We start from the raw sequence: 12,643 nt of genomic DNA on the forward strand, positions 1-12,643 counted from the left end.
TATTGGGTTGGCCAAAAAGTTCGTTTGGGTTTTTCTGTAAGATGTTACAGAAAAACCCAAACGAACTTTTTGGCCAACCCAATATTTTAGGCTTTGGTGGCCACATACATCTTTGTCACATAATCTTCATTTTCTTTTAAAAAAATCACCCTTTAAAAATGTCACCACTCTGCGTTGGACAAAAACAGGCTACAGGTTGGATTTGGCCCACAGACCATAGCTTGCCCTGCGTTAGAATGTAAGCTCTATGAGGGCAAGGCGTTGTCTGTGTCTGTTTTGTCCACTACTGTATCTCTGGCAGTTTGAGAATGCTCAGCACTCGATATTTTTTCAGTGAATGAATGAACTTTGGGGTGAAAAGAAAAATCAGAATGTATATAGTATGAGCCCAATAACACAAACAAAATATCACTAAAGGACAAGGACACACACACACTCACACACATACAGACAGGAGACTGAAGGATGCTACCATGTTGCTGGGGGTGACCCCTGGGGGAGAAGAGTCAGATTCAAGGGTTAAGAGGAGCTTTGTGTTTTGCTCCCTGTTAGCTTCAGTGTATTGTCTGAATCTTTTTACAACAAGAATGGGTTTACATATTATTTCTATTAACAAAAGTTAAAAAGGAAAAGAAAATTTGAATAACGCCTTTAGGACAGAAAAATGGGCAAAAGATAGAATAGGCAGTTTACAAAAGAAGCACAAATAGACTCTAAATGGATGAAAAGATGATTATCACTAATAAAGAATTAAAAGTAAAAACAACAAAAGTATTTTCCCTCCACTTATTAGCCTGGAAAGATTACAATGAGAGATAGCATCCATTGGTAATGACAGTGTGGGCTGGGAGTTTATTAAAAATGATGGGTCTAAGAATTGGGAATGTATGCTGGTAATGATGACCATTTATTGAGCCCTTGCTAGGCCAGGCACTGTCTGGGAGCTTTACTGTGCTTTCTCTCTCTTTTTTTTTTTTTCTACAGAGGAAGTCAGTTGTGTTTTTCTTAAAGTACAGTTGATTTCCAGTATTATATTAGTTTCGAGTGTACAATATGATTCAATATTTTTATAGCTTATACTCCATCATTTAAAGTTATTACCAAAAATGGCTACATTTTACTGTATTTTCTCTTAATTCCACCAACCCTAAACGGCTGGTTTGCATCATTCTGATTTTATAGATGACAAAACGGTCTCAGAAATGTGGAGCCACTTGCCCAGGGTCACACAGCTAGTAAGTAATGGAACCAGGACTGAAATGATACTCTCAACACTGTGCAACAGGAATCTGAAGTAGGTCCAAGAGCATGTCCATTTGGCAGATGATGCAAGCAAGGGTCCTGGGAGACGCAGATCTTACAGAACAGTCAGGCAGAGAAAAGGGTAGGGGAGGAAGGCCATCAAAGGGAGCAGCAGGAGTGGAGACACTAAGAGAGGAAAATGAAGCAGCAGCAAGCACACCCAATTGCCCAGGTGTTGGGAATCCCACAACATAAGACTGAAAAAAGAGAGGAAGTAGGTATGTCCTTTGAAGAACTTGAACTTGCACAGAATGTAGTAGACAGAGCCCATGATTCTGGGACCCCAAGGAGCTGTGTAGTTCTGACAAGGGGCACTAAGCCTTGCACACAGGTGCAAAAAAATATATAACTTGAACCCATGTGCATTACTTTTTTTCTAATGTATTTGGATGCTTTTGTGACTGATAAAATACAAATTCATTTAAGAGGGTGAATTCATACCCCTCCCACCCCCAAGATTTTCTCAAACAGTGGACACCAAAGCATAGCTCAGGAGAGGAGTCCTGTCTTTGAAAAAGGTTAGAACTGCTGCCTTGCTCCAATTTCTTTATCTTATAGACAACTGAATACAGCAGTGGTTAAGATCTCAAGCTTTGCATAAGACAGAATCCTAACTCACCACTTACTAGCTGAGTAATTTTGGGCAAGTCACTTAGCCTTCCTCAATCTTTCTTTTTGTTTTATTTTAATTTGTAAAATAAGGATAACAATACCTATCTTAAAGGACAGTTCCAAGAGATAATGTAAGTGTAGCACTTAAAACCGTGTCTGGTACACAATAAACATACGAGGAAGGTCACTGTTACCACTGAGGCACAGAGGTGCTGAGTAAATTACCAAAGGTAAAGGTTAAGGGCAGAGGGGCACAAGAACCCAGATGTTCTGACTCCCTGATGAGTGTTTACTCCCAGTGCCACCTGCTCCACTGCACTGGTCTGCCTGACTCCCAGCACTCACCTACCTTAAAGAGATGTGGATGCTTGATGTAGATTCTCCCTCTGGTGCCCCCCATCCCTAGGGCCCTGCAAAGTAACAGGGAGTGGTAAGGATCCCAGCAGTTGCGGTCCTAGTGGTGGGCCCCCGAGCTCCCCTCTCCCTCAGCACCAAAACTCTTTAGACTTACTTGTTGGCTCGAGATCCCAACACAAAGGTGGTAGACTCGTTCAGCCGAGCTGGGTCCCACTGTGCAAAAAATAGAGAGGCTGGTGAGGCTGAGCTTTATCTGGTGGGCGGGACACAAACACTCCTCCCTGACCCTCTCCTACCACCACCCTTGTCCACTGTTCATCAAACAGCTGATTCAAGAAACCGAGTACTTTTAATATGCTAGGTCCTCTGCTCCATACGGGGGGTGGGGGGTGGAGGGTGGAGGGTAAAGGAATGAATTGGAGATAGTATCTGTTCTCCAGGGGGCCACAGACGTAGGTACAGATAATGATGCCATCATGAGATGGGCAGTGACACAGATGAGTGCACAGCCTAATGGGAGCCAAAGGGAGGGTAACAGGACGGCTTCCTTGAAGGGGTTAATTCCCAAGTTGGTTCTGACAGGGAGAGCACAAGCTGGACAGAGTAGAGGGGAGGAAGGAGGGGCAGCATGAACAAAGGCATGTGAGAGCTGGTTTGGCTCGTTGGAGAAACCACAGCGATTGTGTTGCTAAAAGAGAGCAAATTAGGGAGTGGCAATTGACGAGGCTGGAGAGGAAAGCAGAGAGGGGCTGGGGACCCTTGTACACTATGTGGACGGCTTTTCATTTTGCTCATTCTGTCGGTGATGGGGAGTCACTGAAGGCCTCTAGACAGGGAGAGCCGGATTTGTGCTCAAGACAGCTCGCTCTTCTGCAACGTGGTTAACGGGCATGAAGTGTCGAGGCTACAGGCTGGGTGGGCAGTTTAGAGGCAGTTGTAATTAGAGCAGTTTTGAAAGATGAAGGCTGGAGCTAGGATGGCAGTAGGACGAAAAAGAGGGAATAGGAACTGTGAGAAACGTATTTAGGAGGTAGAATCATCCGGGACTTGACTGGATGTCTGGAGGAAAAGGAAACGAAGAGGCAAAGATGACTCGACTAGAAAAGGTCGAAGCAGGTCTGGGGAAAGGCTGATTTCAACTTTGGATATGCTGAGTTTGAAATTCTATGGAGATTCCAGGCCGAGAGCGCTAGCAGACACTAGGATATACAAGCTTCAAACTAGAGAGAGAGGTGTGGGACAAAGAGGTAAGGCAACTTCAGCACATACTAGTCCCCGAAACCATACGAGTGGATGCTTTAGATCATCCAGAGAGAAACTTTAGGTGGACGAGTGGGCAATGGAGAGAATTCTGGGGAATGCCTACTTGTACGGGTCACTGCTGAGGAAGGACTCACCAGAGAGAGAGAAGGGGTGTCTGGAGTGGAAGAGAAAGGTCTAGGAGACTCTAAGGGAGCAGAGTTGAAGAAGAAAGGTGTGGTCACTGGTGGAAGCAGACGGCCAGTACAATAAGGGGCGGACCGTTTCTACCGGACACAGCTGCAACCCGGACAGTGGAGCTTTCACCTACCTTACTGGGCTTCCATGTATGATTTTAGTTGAAGAAAGGATTCTACTCTTAAAAAAGCTTGCAAACAACTGTTCTGGAGGCAAGAGTTAAGAGCACAGACTGGTGTCCACGGACCTTGGCTGGGTTTGACACTTGGCTCTGCCACTTACGCAGTACGTGACTTTGGGCAACTGTGTGGTCCTTAGTGTCTTCAGGTGTATCAAGTGTATAAGATAACCAGATAAAATAATATAATTTCTGCCCAGGAGGTAGGAAAGAAAGCTCCTGAACCACAGAAGGGTAACAGAATCTACCTCATAAGGCTGTTATAAAGATTAAATGAGGGAATCCATACAAAAGATTTAGGGCAGTGCCTATGACATGTTAAGTACTGGATAAATATTAGTGACAACTAGCTTTTACAGGGAGAAGCCTTCAGCAAAGACCAAGCCCTCTCTCTGTTTTGCCCCTAATTTCAGTCCTTACTTGGGATGCTTCTGGAAGGCCAGAGTTGGGAGGTGGGGTGGGAGGTGAAAATGGCTCTGGAATGGCATGCACATGTCCTTCACCACCCCCAGCCCCTTTCCCTCAAGGTGGAGCCCAGAGCCTGGATTGGGTCTCCTTGGGACAGCAGTCACTGCCATGCTCACATAATCATACCTTAGGACCTTCCCGACGAATTGGTTCACAGGATTTTGGTTTCCATCTGATTGGAGGGAAACGAAGAAAGGTGAATCCCCCAAGATCAGGCCTAGGACTGGAAGACGGTTTGCTGCTGCTGGTGGGAGCTCCGCATATACTCTCGCTCCAGCCCTGGGTGGACTGCTTCCTGGTGCTCATTAGAGGAGGTGCAAAGGGAAAAAAGCACAGGGACTAGGAGCCATTCGAGGACTCGCTCTGCTATCACCTAGCCATGTGGGCAAGTCCAAGAACCTCTCTGGGCTGTAGTTTTCTCATCTGTCAGGAGGCGATAACAGCAGCAACTCCCTATCTTGTGTTAGTGAGGAATGAACATGCTTCGGGCCGGGGACAAAATCTAAGGTATGAGGATTGGGCTCCCACATAAAGCTCTGTTTGAAAAAAAGATTCTGTTGCTTTAAAAATCTTTGAAAATGACCATCCTGGAGGCAATGTAGTACAGTTTTGCCCTTTATTAGCTGTCTGACTTTGGGTAAGTAATTCTGTTTCCTTATCTGCAAAATTAATTATACCATCCTTAGGGTGTGGTTGTAAGGATTAAAAGATCAAGTATATATAAGGTATTTAGACCAGTTACGGCACATCACAAGCATTCAATACACACTACCAATAAAAGACCTCTGGTGTTGAATGAAGCTGTGCTGAACTGTTCTGGGGTAAAAACAGGATACGACAACCTCCTCCCTGCCTTCTTTCCCCACCCCTCAGACTAGAGAGCGCTCCCCTCCACGGGGACCTGGCACAAATGGATCTGATTTTGCCAGGCAGAGAACTCTGGTCTCTTTTCCTCCCGGCCCACTCCCTCCCAGCTCCTCCCTTTGGTTCTGTTGGCCCCTACTCACACCATGCCTGCGGCTGCACGGTCATTTGACAGGATGTGTCCCGGAGGTCGTCCCTTCCTCTGCCATAAAGAACAGGTGTCAGTGGCCTGACCCTGTGGAAGTCCCCACCCCACTGGCAGGTCCAGGGTCACCTGAAGGAGATGGTTTCCCAACGAGACCAAATGACGCCCTTTCCCCAGCCAGAAAACCAGGAGATGGTTTACCTTTTTGGGAACGGGGCTTCCTCGGTGGGCACACTCCTCTTCTGCCTGCCGGCCACGCTGCAGGAGAAGGGAAAGGAGTCAGTGGGAAGCCAGTGGCTGGGAACTGTGGGTCCCCTGGGGCTGCAGAAGACAGAGCCCCTGGACCACACCCTCCAGCCCCTCCCTGAGCCGGGACTCAGCAGCCCTCCCAGCATGATGCTATTTAGACCTGGTCCCACAAATGGGTGGTCCGTGGAGCCTCCCCTAGGCCACAGAGTTCACCTGCCTCCCATTCTGATCGGTCTCCCCCTCCAAGACCTGAGGACACAGTGACTCTAACCTTTATCCCTGGAAGCTCATGGGTCAATCTGGGTATTACTCTTTCTCCATCTGAAAACAGCAGTTTAGCCTGAAGGGACAAGACCAAGTGTTAACAGTCACTATTTTGGTGGTAAGCCTCTCTGCCCCCATTTTTATAGACACAACTTCAAACTGGGTTAAAACTCTTTCATGGTCAGTACAAAGGGACCGTGAGATATGCATACAAATAGATATCTTTTTTAAAAAACTTGAATAATTCATGACCATTGTTGAAAAATTAGAAAAATGTAAATAAGCAAAATGTAAAAAAATCAAATCTGAAACCTCAGTACCCACAGAATACTATTAACATTTCAATGTAAATTCTTCCTCACTCTTTTCCATGTAAACACATGCTATGTATTTTTTCTAACTAAATGCACTGATATTAAACATATTCCTCAGTAAGCTGCCGTTTTTCGCTTAATAAATATTGAGTGCCTAGTGCGTAAGTGCTGGAGACACAGCAGTAAATAGCACAAGCAAGGGCCTTGCTCTGTGGAGCTCGTATTCTGTGGGTGATCCGGATGATAAGCAAATAAACAAACATATAAACAAGGTGACTTCGAATCATGAATTTTTCTCTGAGAAGGAAAAACCCTAGCTAGGCAGATGTGATGGAGAATCACCAGAGGGGAGGGCTACTTTGAGTAGGTGGTCAGGGAAGGCCTCGCTGAGAAGGGAGCCTCTGAGCTGAGATGTGAAGAAGGAGCCACGTACAGAAAAGGCTGAGCAGAAGCGTGTTTCTGCCGCAGGAAGGAGTGCAAAAGCCCTAAACTGGGAACAGACGTGGCTCATTTGAAGAAGAGGATGGCCTCTAAGTAATGGGAGAAGGAGAGAGTGGTGAGCGAGGAGCGTGGGGAGGCTGGCAGGGCCTTGCAGGCCTGTGCAGAGTCAGGATCACGTGACCTCTCGGAGCAGGATTTGACAGCCCTGAGAGCGCTCTCCTTCCGGAAACAGTCTTCTACTGGCTCCTGTGGCCACACGCCCTGGTTTTCCTCCTACTTCTCTGGCCACCCTTTTTTTTTTTTTTTTAAATTATAAATTTAAAAAAAATTTAAAAAATTATAAATTAATTTATTTTATTTATTTTCATTTTTGGCTGTGTTGGGTCTCCGTTGCTCCATGTGGGTTTTCTCTAGTTGCGGCGAGAGGGGCTAATCTTCCTTGCGGTGCGTGGGCTTCTCATTGTGGTGGCTTCTCTTGTCGCCGAGCACGGGCTCTAGGCGCATGGGCTTCAACAGTTGTGGCACGCAGGCTCAGTAGCTGTGGCTCACGGGCTCTAGAGCGCAGGCTCAGTAGTTGTGGCACATGGGCTTAGTTGCTCTACGGCATGTGGGATCTTCCCAGACCAGGGATCGAACCCATGTCCCTTGCATTGGCAGGTGGATTCTTAACCACTGCACCACCAAGGAAGCCCTCTGGCCACTCCTTCTTAGCCTTCTTTGCTGGCTCATCCTCCTCAATCTGGTTCTTTTCATTAGATATTCTGTCTGCTCTCATTTATGCTCATGGCTTCAGTTAACACCTATCTCCCTAATTTTCTATCTTCAGTGGTAGCCTCTCCTTTGAGTTCCAGATTTATGTAACAGTCTGCCCCATGTCTACGTGTAGATGTCTCAAATTTGCGAAGTCGAAAACTGAACTCATGATCTTCTCCTCCAAGCTTTGTCCCTTTTCAGTGAAGAGTGCACAAATCTCAGTGTGTAACTTTGCACACATCTGTGTGGTAATTTAATTCAGACCTGTATTGCCTAACTAGGCTGTAGGTTCTATGAGAGCAGGAACCCTGCCTGCTCATTTGCCATGTTAATCCATTCAATCATTCAATAAACAATGTACACATATTAAGAGTCATATTCTAGGTCTGGGAATACAGTGGTGAATGAGATCAGGCCTCAACTGCTGTAAAGCTCAAGATTTTAGCAGAGGTTGGGGATGGGAGGGAGGTAGAAAATAAACATGTGTACTATTAATAATTTCAGATTGAAATAAATGGCGGAATAAACAAGTAAGGTGATAGAGATTAAATGGAGGTGGGACGGGAGTAAGATGGCAGTGGGGTGGGGGGCACTACTTTAGATGGTGTGGCCAAGGAAGGCCCCTCTGATGAGGTGATATTTAAGGTAAATCTAAAGAAAAGAAGGAACCAGCTTTGTAAAGAGTTAAGCGTATGCCACGCAGTGAGAACAGTGTGCCTCTCAGTGAGAAAAGCAAGTGCAAAGGCCCCAAGCCCAGTGTGCTGGAGAAGCAGAAAGGATTCCTATACAGCTAGAATGTAGTCAGTGAGGGGGAGGTGGGATGAGATAAGTTAAAGAAGTATGCAGGAGAGGTCTAGGTAGGGCTCTGTGGGTCATGGTAAGGCATTAGGGTTTATTCTGCCAGCAATGGGAAGTCACTGGAGGGTTTTAAAGAGGAGAGTGACACAATCTGATTCATCTTTAAAAAGATGGGTCTGGCTGCTGTAAGGATGGAGTGGAGGAAGGCAAGAGGGGCAGTAGCTCAGGGCTGAGATATACATTTGGAAATCATCACCAGTTAAACTGGCTTCAAAGCCACAGGACTACATGAAATCACCTAGAACGAGAGGCAGCCACAGAAGAGATGGGATTTGTGAACAAAGCAAAACAAAGAGCGCTGTTCACCACTCAGCACTACAAGAGTTAAGTCGTAACCCACTGCAAGTAGACAGTGCACCCCGAGAGAAATTCAGGATGAAAAACAGGATGAGGCACTCTGTGCTTTGGATAAACAGGCCCTTAGACAGTTAGATGCATATCTCAGGGAGAATCTCAATGACCCCAGATTCTTGCATCTTCCCATACATAGAAAAGCAGCAAAATCATTAACTTAAGATGTCTGTTCTTTGTCATCAGCAGTAATCTTTCACCAAGACGTATGCTTGACTGCAGCGCCCCCCCCACCCCAAATCATATATAAACCACCTCTTCGGAGCAGTTCCCTCAGAGCCACTGAAGGGCTGTCTCTAGGTACAGTCCTCAGTAAGTCCCTGGATAAAACTTAACTTGCAACTCTTAAATTGTGTGTTTGTTGTGTGTTTTTCTGTAAGTCGACAGGTCTGAGGACTGAACTTGGGAATGCGTCAAGTTAGCAGCAGAGAAGAAGAGCTGAGGAAAGTGAGGAGGAGTGACCGATGAGGCTGGAGCAAAGTCAAGGCACTGGAGCCAGGAGAGGAGTGTTCCAAGAGACATGAAGTGACCCACTGCGACGAATGCCACCAAGAAGCTGAGTAAGCTGAGCGACATGGAGGTTACTGGTGACCCTGATATAAGAGGGCTTTCTGTGAACTGGTGGGGACTGAAGCCAAAACAAAGTGAGTGAAAGAATGAATGGAATAAACAAAAGAAAAACAAATCAAAGGAAAAGAACCAAACCAAACCCCCCCAAAACAGGGAATTCCCCAGTGGTCCAGTGGTTAGGATCCCGTGCTCTCACTGCCAAGGGCCCTGTTCAATCAGCTGTGCCGCGCGGCTTACGCGGGTGGGGGTTGGGGGGGATGACAAAAAAAAAACAAATGAAAGAACTAATGGAATGAATGGGAGGTGACAAAGTAGAGTCAGGGATAGCAACCTTTTCTAAAGTCTGGCTATAAAAGGGAACAGAGAAATAGTCTGGCCTCTGAAGGGGACTGTGGGTTCAAGGCCGGTCTGTTTCGTTCTCCATTGTATTCTCAGTGTCCCAGTGAATGAACACACATGTGTATAAACATACGTAGGGGAAAAAATGGTAAACACATCAAAATGTTAATGGAAGTTATTGTTGGCAGTAAGATTATGAGAAATTTTAATTTTCTTCTTTGTAATTTATATTTTCTAATTTTAATATAACACCACCAGCAAGTAACATTTATTGAGTCTTTGCTACTGATCTAAATGCTTTAAGAGTATTGCCACATTTAATTCTCACAATAATCCTATGAGGTAGAGCCTCTAACTCCACTTTGCAGATGAGAAATCTGACGTTTAGTGAGGTGAGGCAACTTGCCTAAGGTCACACAGCCAGTCAGTGCTGAAGCCAGGACTCAAATCTGCACAGTCAGAATCAAGAGAAAACTTGCATCCTTAGCTACTATGACACATTTTTCTTAGTGAATGTGTACTACTTGCATAAATAAAACGAAGAAATAACCACAACTACCTTGCAAAACAAAATCAATCAAAAACCCCAAGGCCACGTGCCATAGATAAGATCAGCCATTTCTCCCTAAGAAACAGCTGTAAAGAGGTAGTGAAGAAGATTAGGAAATACCACTGAGATGGGCAAGATGGGGTTTCAAAAGTGAAAACAAGCCAATCAAGTCTTAATCCCACTAAAACCAAGAAATAGTCTAGTCTGATTCTATCAGGTCCAGTCTGAAGAATCTTTTACTGTAAGAAGAAGTTCTGCAGCAGTTTAGACACGGAGCTTCGACGTATCCTGGCCCCCTGAAAGTGAGGCTCTGTTGTGAGGCAGCAATATGCACCACACTGTGAATGTCACTGCCCTGTATTTAGCATCTAGTATGCTTTGTACGTAGCCATTCGGTGTTGGTGGTTTATGTGTATCATCGCATTTAATCCTCACAGCAAAACAGTGGTCTTAGTCCAAAATCTAGACATGAGTAAACTGAGGGTCAGAAAGGTTAGAAGACTTCTTCAAAATTTCTTTCTTTTTTTTTTGGCCGTGCCTCGGGCTTTTGGGACCTTAGTTCCCCGAGCAGGGACTGAACCCAGGCCCTTGGCAGTGAAAGCATGGAGTCCTAACCACTGGACTGTCAGGGAATTCCCCCAAATTTCTTGCTTCATCTGGTTTTAAGTTAGACTTTGGGCTTTCTACCTTCCTATGCTCTGATTCCACGTGTTCTGACCACACAGTTACATCAGTACCGGAAGGAGGGAACTCTGGAAGGTGGAATGTGAGGACTCAGAAGCCTGGAAAGGTATGAACGTTCAGCGAGTGGAGGTTATGCCCAATTCACTTGAACTCCATCTTCACCTTTCACTGGGACTCCTGAACGGTCTCATAAATTTCCCTTTCAATCTCCATGGCAGATTCCCAAGCTAATCTCCTCATGGCAGCCAGAGTGATCTTGAAAATACAAATTTCATTAGGTAGCTCTTCTGCTTAAAATTCCACACCTATAGCTTGGTTTGCAGTGCTCTGCCATCCTCTCCAATCTCTGAAAACCAACAACACTGGCTTCTTTCTTTCTCCACTCTGCCCTGCCCCTGGGCTGGGCACCCTCTAGTGTACTCTCTCATCACCTCCTATGCTTACAGCATTTATAACAGTTTCTGATTATAGACCTATCGTATGATCACTGGAGTAATGTCAAGGGCTCTGGGGGCAATGACTGTGTTCATATTGCACAGCCCTGCTGGGGCCTGGCAAATAGTAGGCCCTCAACACATATTAGGTGAAGAGATAAATTCAAGAAAGCATTTCAGGATGCAAATGAGAGTGAAGGTTTTATCAATTTAATATTGATTCAGCTCAAACTTATAAGATTAGTGTTAGCAAACTGCCCTGTTTTATTATCAGCACATGTCACAACTGATTATAACATATTACAGTCCCAGAGTGAGTTAATGAAATGGCCTCCTATGAATCTGATTAGCTTAAATTTAATAGTCTATGAGAACCAGATCAGCTTTCACTACCCTCACAGGATGGAGTTTTGCTTTTTTAAAGCTGAGGTCTAGGCCCTGGTCTTGCTCATTTCTGAGGCTGTGCCTGAGTAGCTAGTCAGCCAACCTCCCGGAAGATGTTACTCTCTCATCTCACGATAATTACCCTCATGGTACTGACCTCAAGCCTGCCCTTGTGGCTATGGTTATGAAGAAATTTCCATTTCTGACAGCTAATGGTTCCACAGTCAAGCACAGAATCTGGGTGATGCTGACAATTCCTATTAATAACAGCAGCTGACACATGCAAGCTGTTCACTACTATCTTGAGGACACAGCCATTTCTAGACCTGATGTCATGACTCCTGACTACTTTGAGAGGCAGGGAGGCAGAAAGGGTGACAGTTCTCATGATACCAAAAGGGGCTGCGATTACTTGAAGGATCAAATCAGCAAAAGCACTTGCAGAGGCGAGCCAGACCTTAGCTATTCTCTCTCTCGCTTGTTCCAAGCCACAATTTCTTCATCTGTAAACTAGGGATGGAAACATGCCTTCTGTACAGGTTTCTTCTGAGATGTACTAACGCAGGTGAAAGCATCTACCACGGTAGCTGGCATCTAGTAGCTACCTCCCTTCCCTTCTGTCAGCAAAGCTCTAAGCCCTATCTAGATGTAAGTAGCTCGCCGGGTATCCCTCCAAATACTACTGATGATGGGACCACATTTCTTTGCTGAGCCCTGAGGGCTAAACCTTGTGCCTACATCTCTTTTCCTCTTTGATCTCACCTGCTCCAGGCAGCTCCGACAGGCCTCCTGGATCAGCTGCTCTGCATCCACTTCTTCCCCGACGTTGTCGCGTACGTTCAGTGCGGCCTTCTGGAAGAACTAGGGAGAGGTACAATAGAAGACAAGGTCAGAAGTCCTGCTAATCTGCATCAATTTGAAGGGAACAGAATATAAAACAGAAGCTTTCCTCCTACCCTCAGAAAGAAAGGAAAGGTGATAATGAAAACGGCTTTGAGATCAGCCAGACTTAGATTCACATCCCAGGCTCTACTTCCCCACTCTATACGCTCTTAAGGAGGAGAACCATCATGGAGGCACTGTAAAACT

The 12,643-nt window shown here is 45.6% G+C and overlaps 1 protein-coding gene across 2 annotated transcripts in view; it reads right to left on the bottom strand.

Moving 5' to 3' along the window:
• Nucleotides 1-12,643, bottom strand: part of DNTTIP1 (deoxynucleotidyltransferase terminal interacting protein 1) — a 23,761-nt gene that overhangs the window by 4,977 nt on the left and 6,141 nt on the right. For both annotated transcript variants that reach the window (XM_027078195.1, XM_027078196.1), the window contains exons 4-10: nucleotides 12,317-12,415; nucleotides 5,884-5,952; nucleotides 5,565-5,621; nucleotides 5,362-5,420; nucleotides 4,481-4,526; nucleotides 2,426-2,484; nucleotides 2,264-2,324 (exon numbers count right to left, since the gene is read on the bottom strand). In XM_027078195.1, the coding sequence (XP_026933996.1) occupies nucleotides 2,264-2,324; nucleotides 2,426-2,484; nucleotides 4,481-4,526; nucleotides 5,362-5,420; nucleotides 5,565-5,621; nucleotides 5,884-5,952; nucleotides 12,317-12,415 (450 nt within the window). The remainder of the gene's footprint in view (nucleotides 1-2,263; nucleotides 2,325-2,425; nucleotides 2,485-4,480; nucleotides 4,527-5,361; nucleotides 5,421-5,564; nucleotides 5,622-5,883; nucleotides 5,953-12,316; nucleotides 12,416-12,643) is intronic.

This window comes from Aethalodelphis obliquidens, unplaced genomic scaffold, assembly GCF_003676395.1.
Source record: "Aethalodelphis obliquidens isolate GAN/ISIS:26980383/991018 unplaced genomic scaffold, ASM367639v1 scaffold42, whole genome shotgun sequence".
In the NCBI taxonomy this organism is placed as follows: domain Eukaryota; kingdom Metazoa; phylum Chordata; class Mammalia; order Artiodactyla; family Delphinidae; genus Aethalodelphis; species Aethalodelphis obliquidens.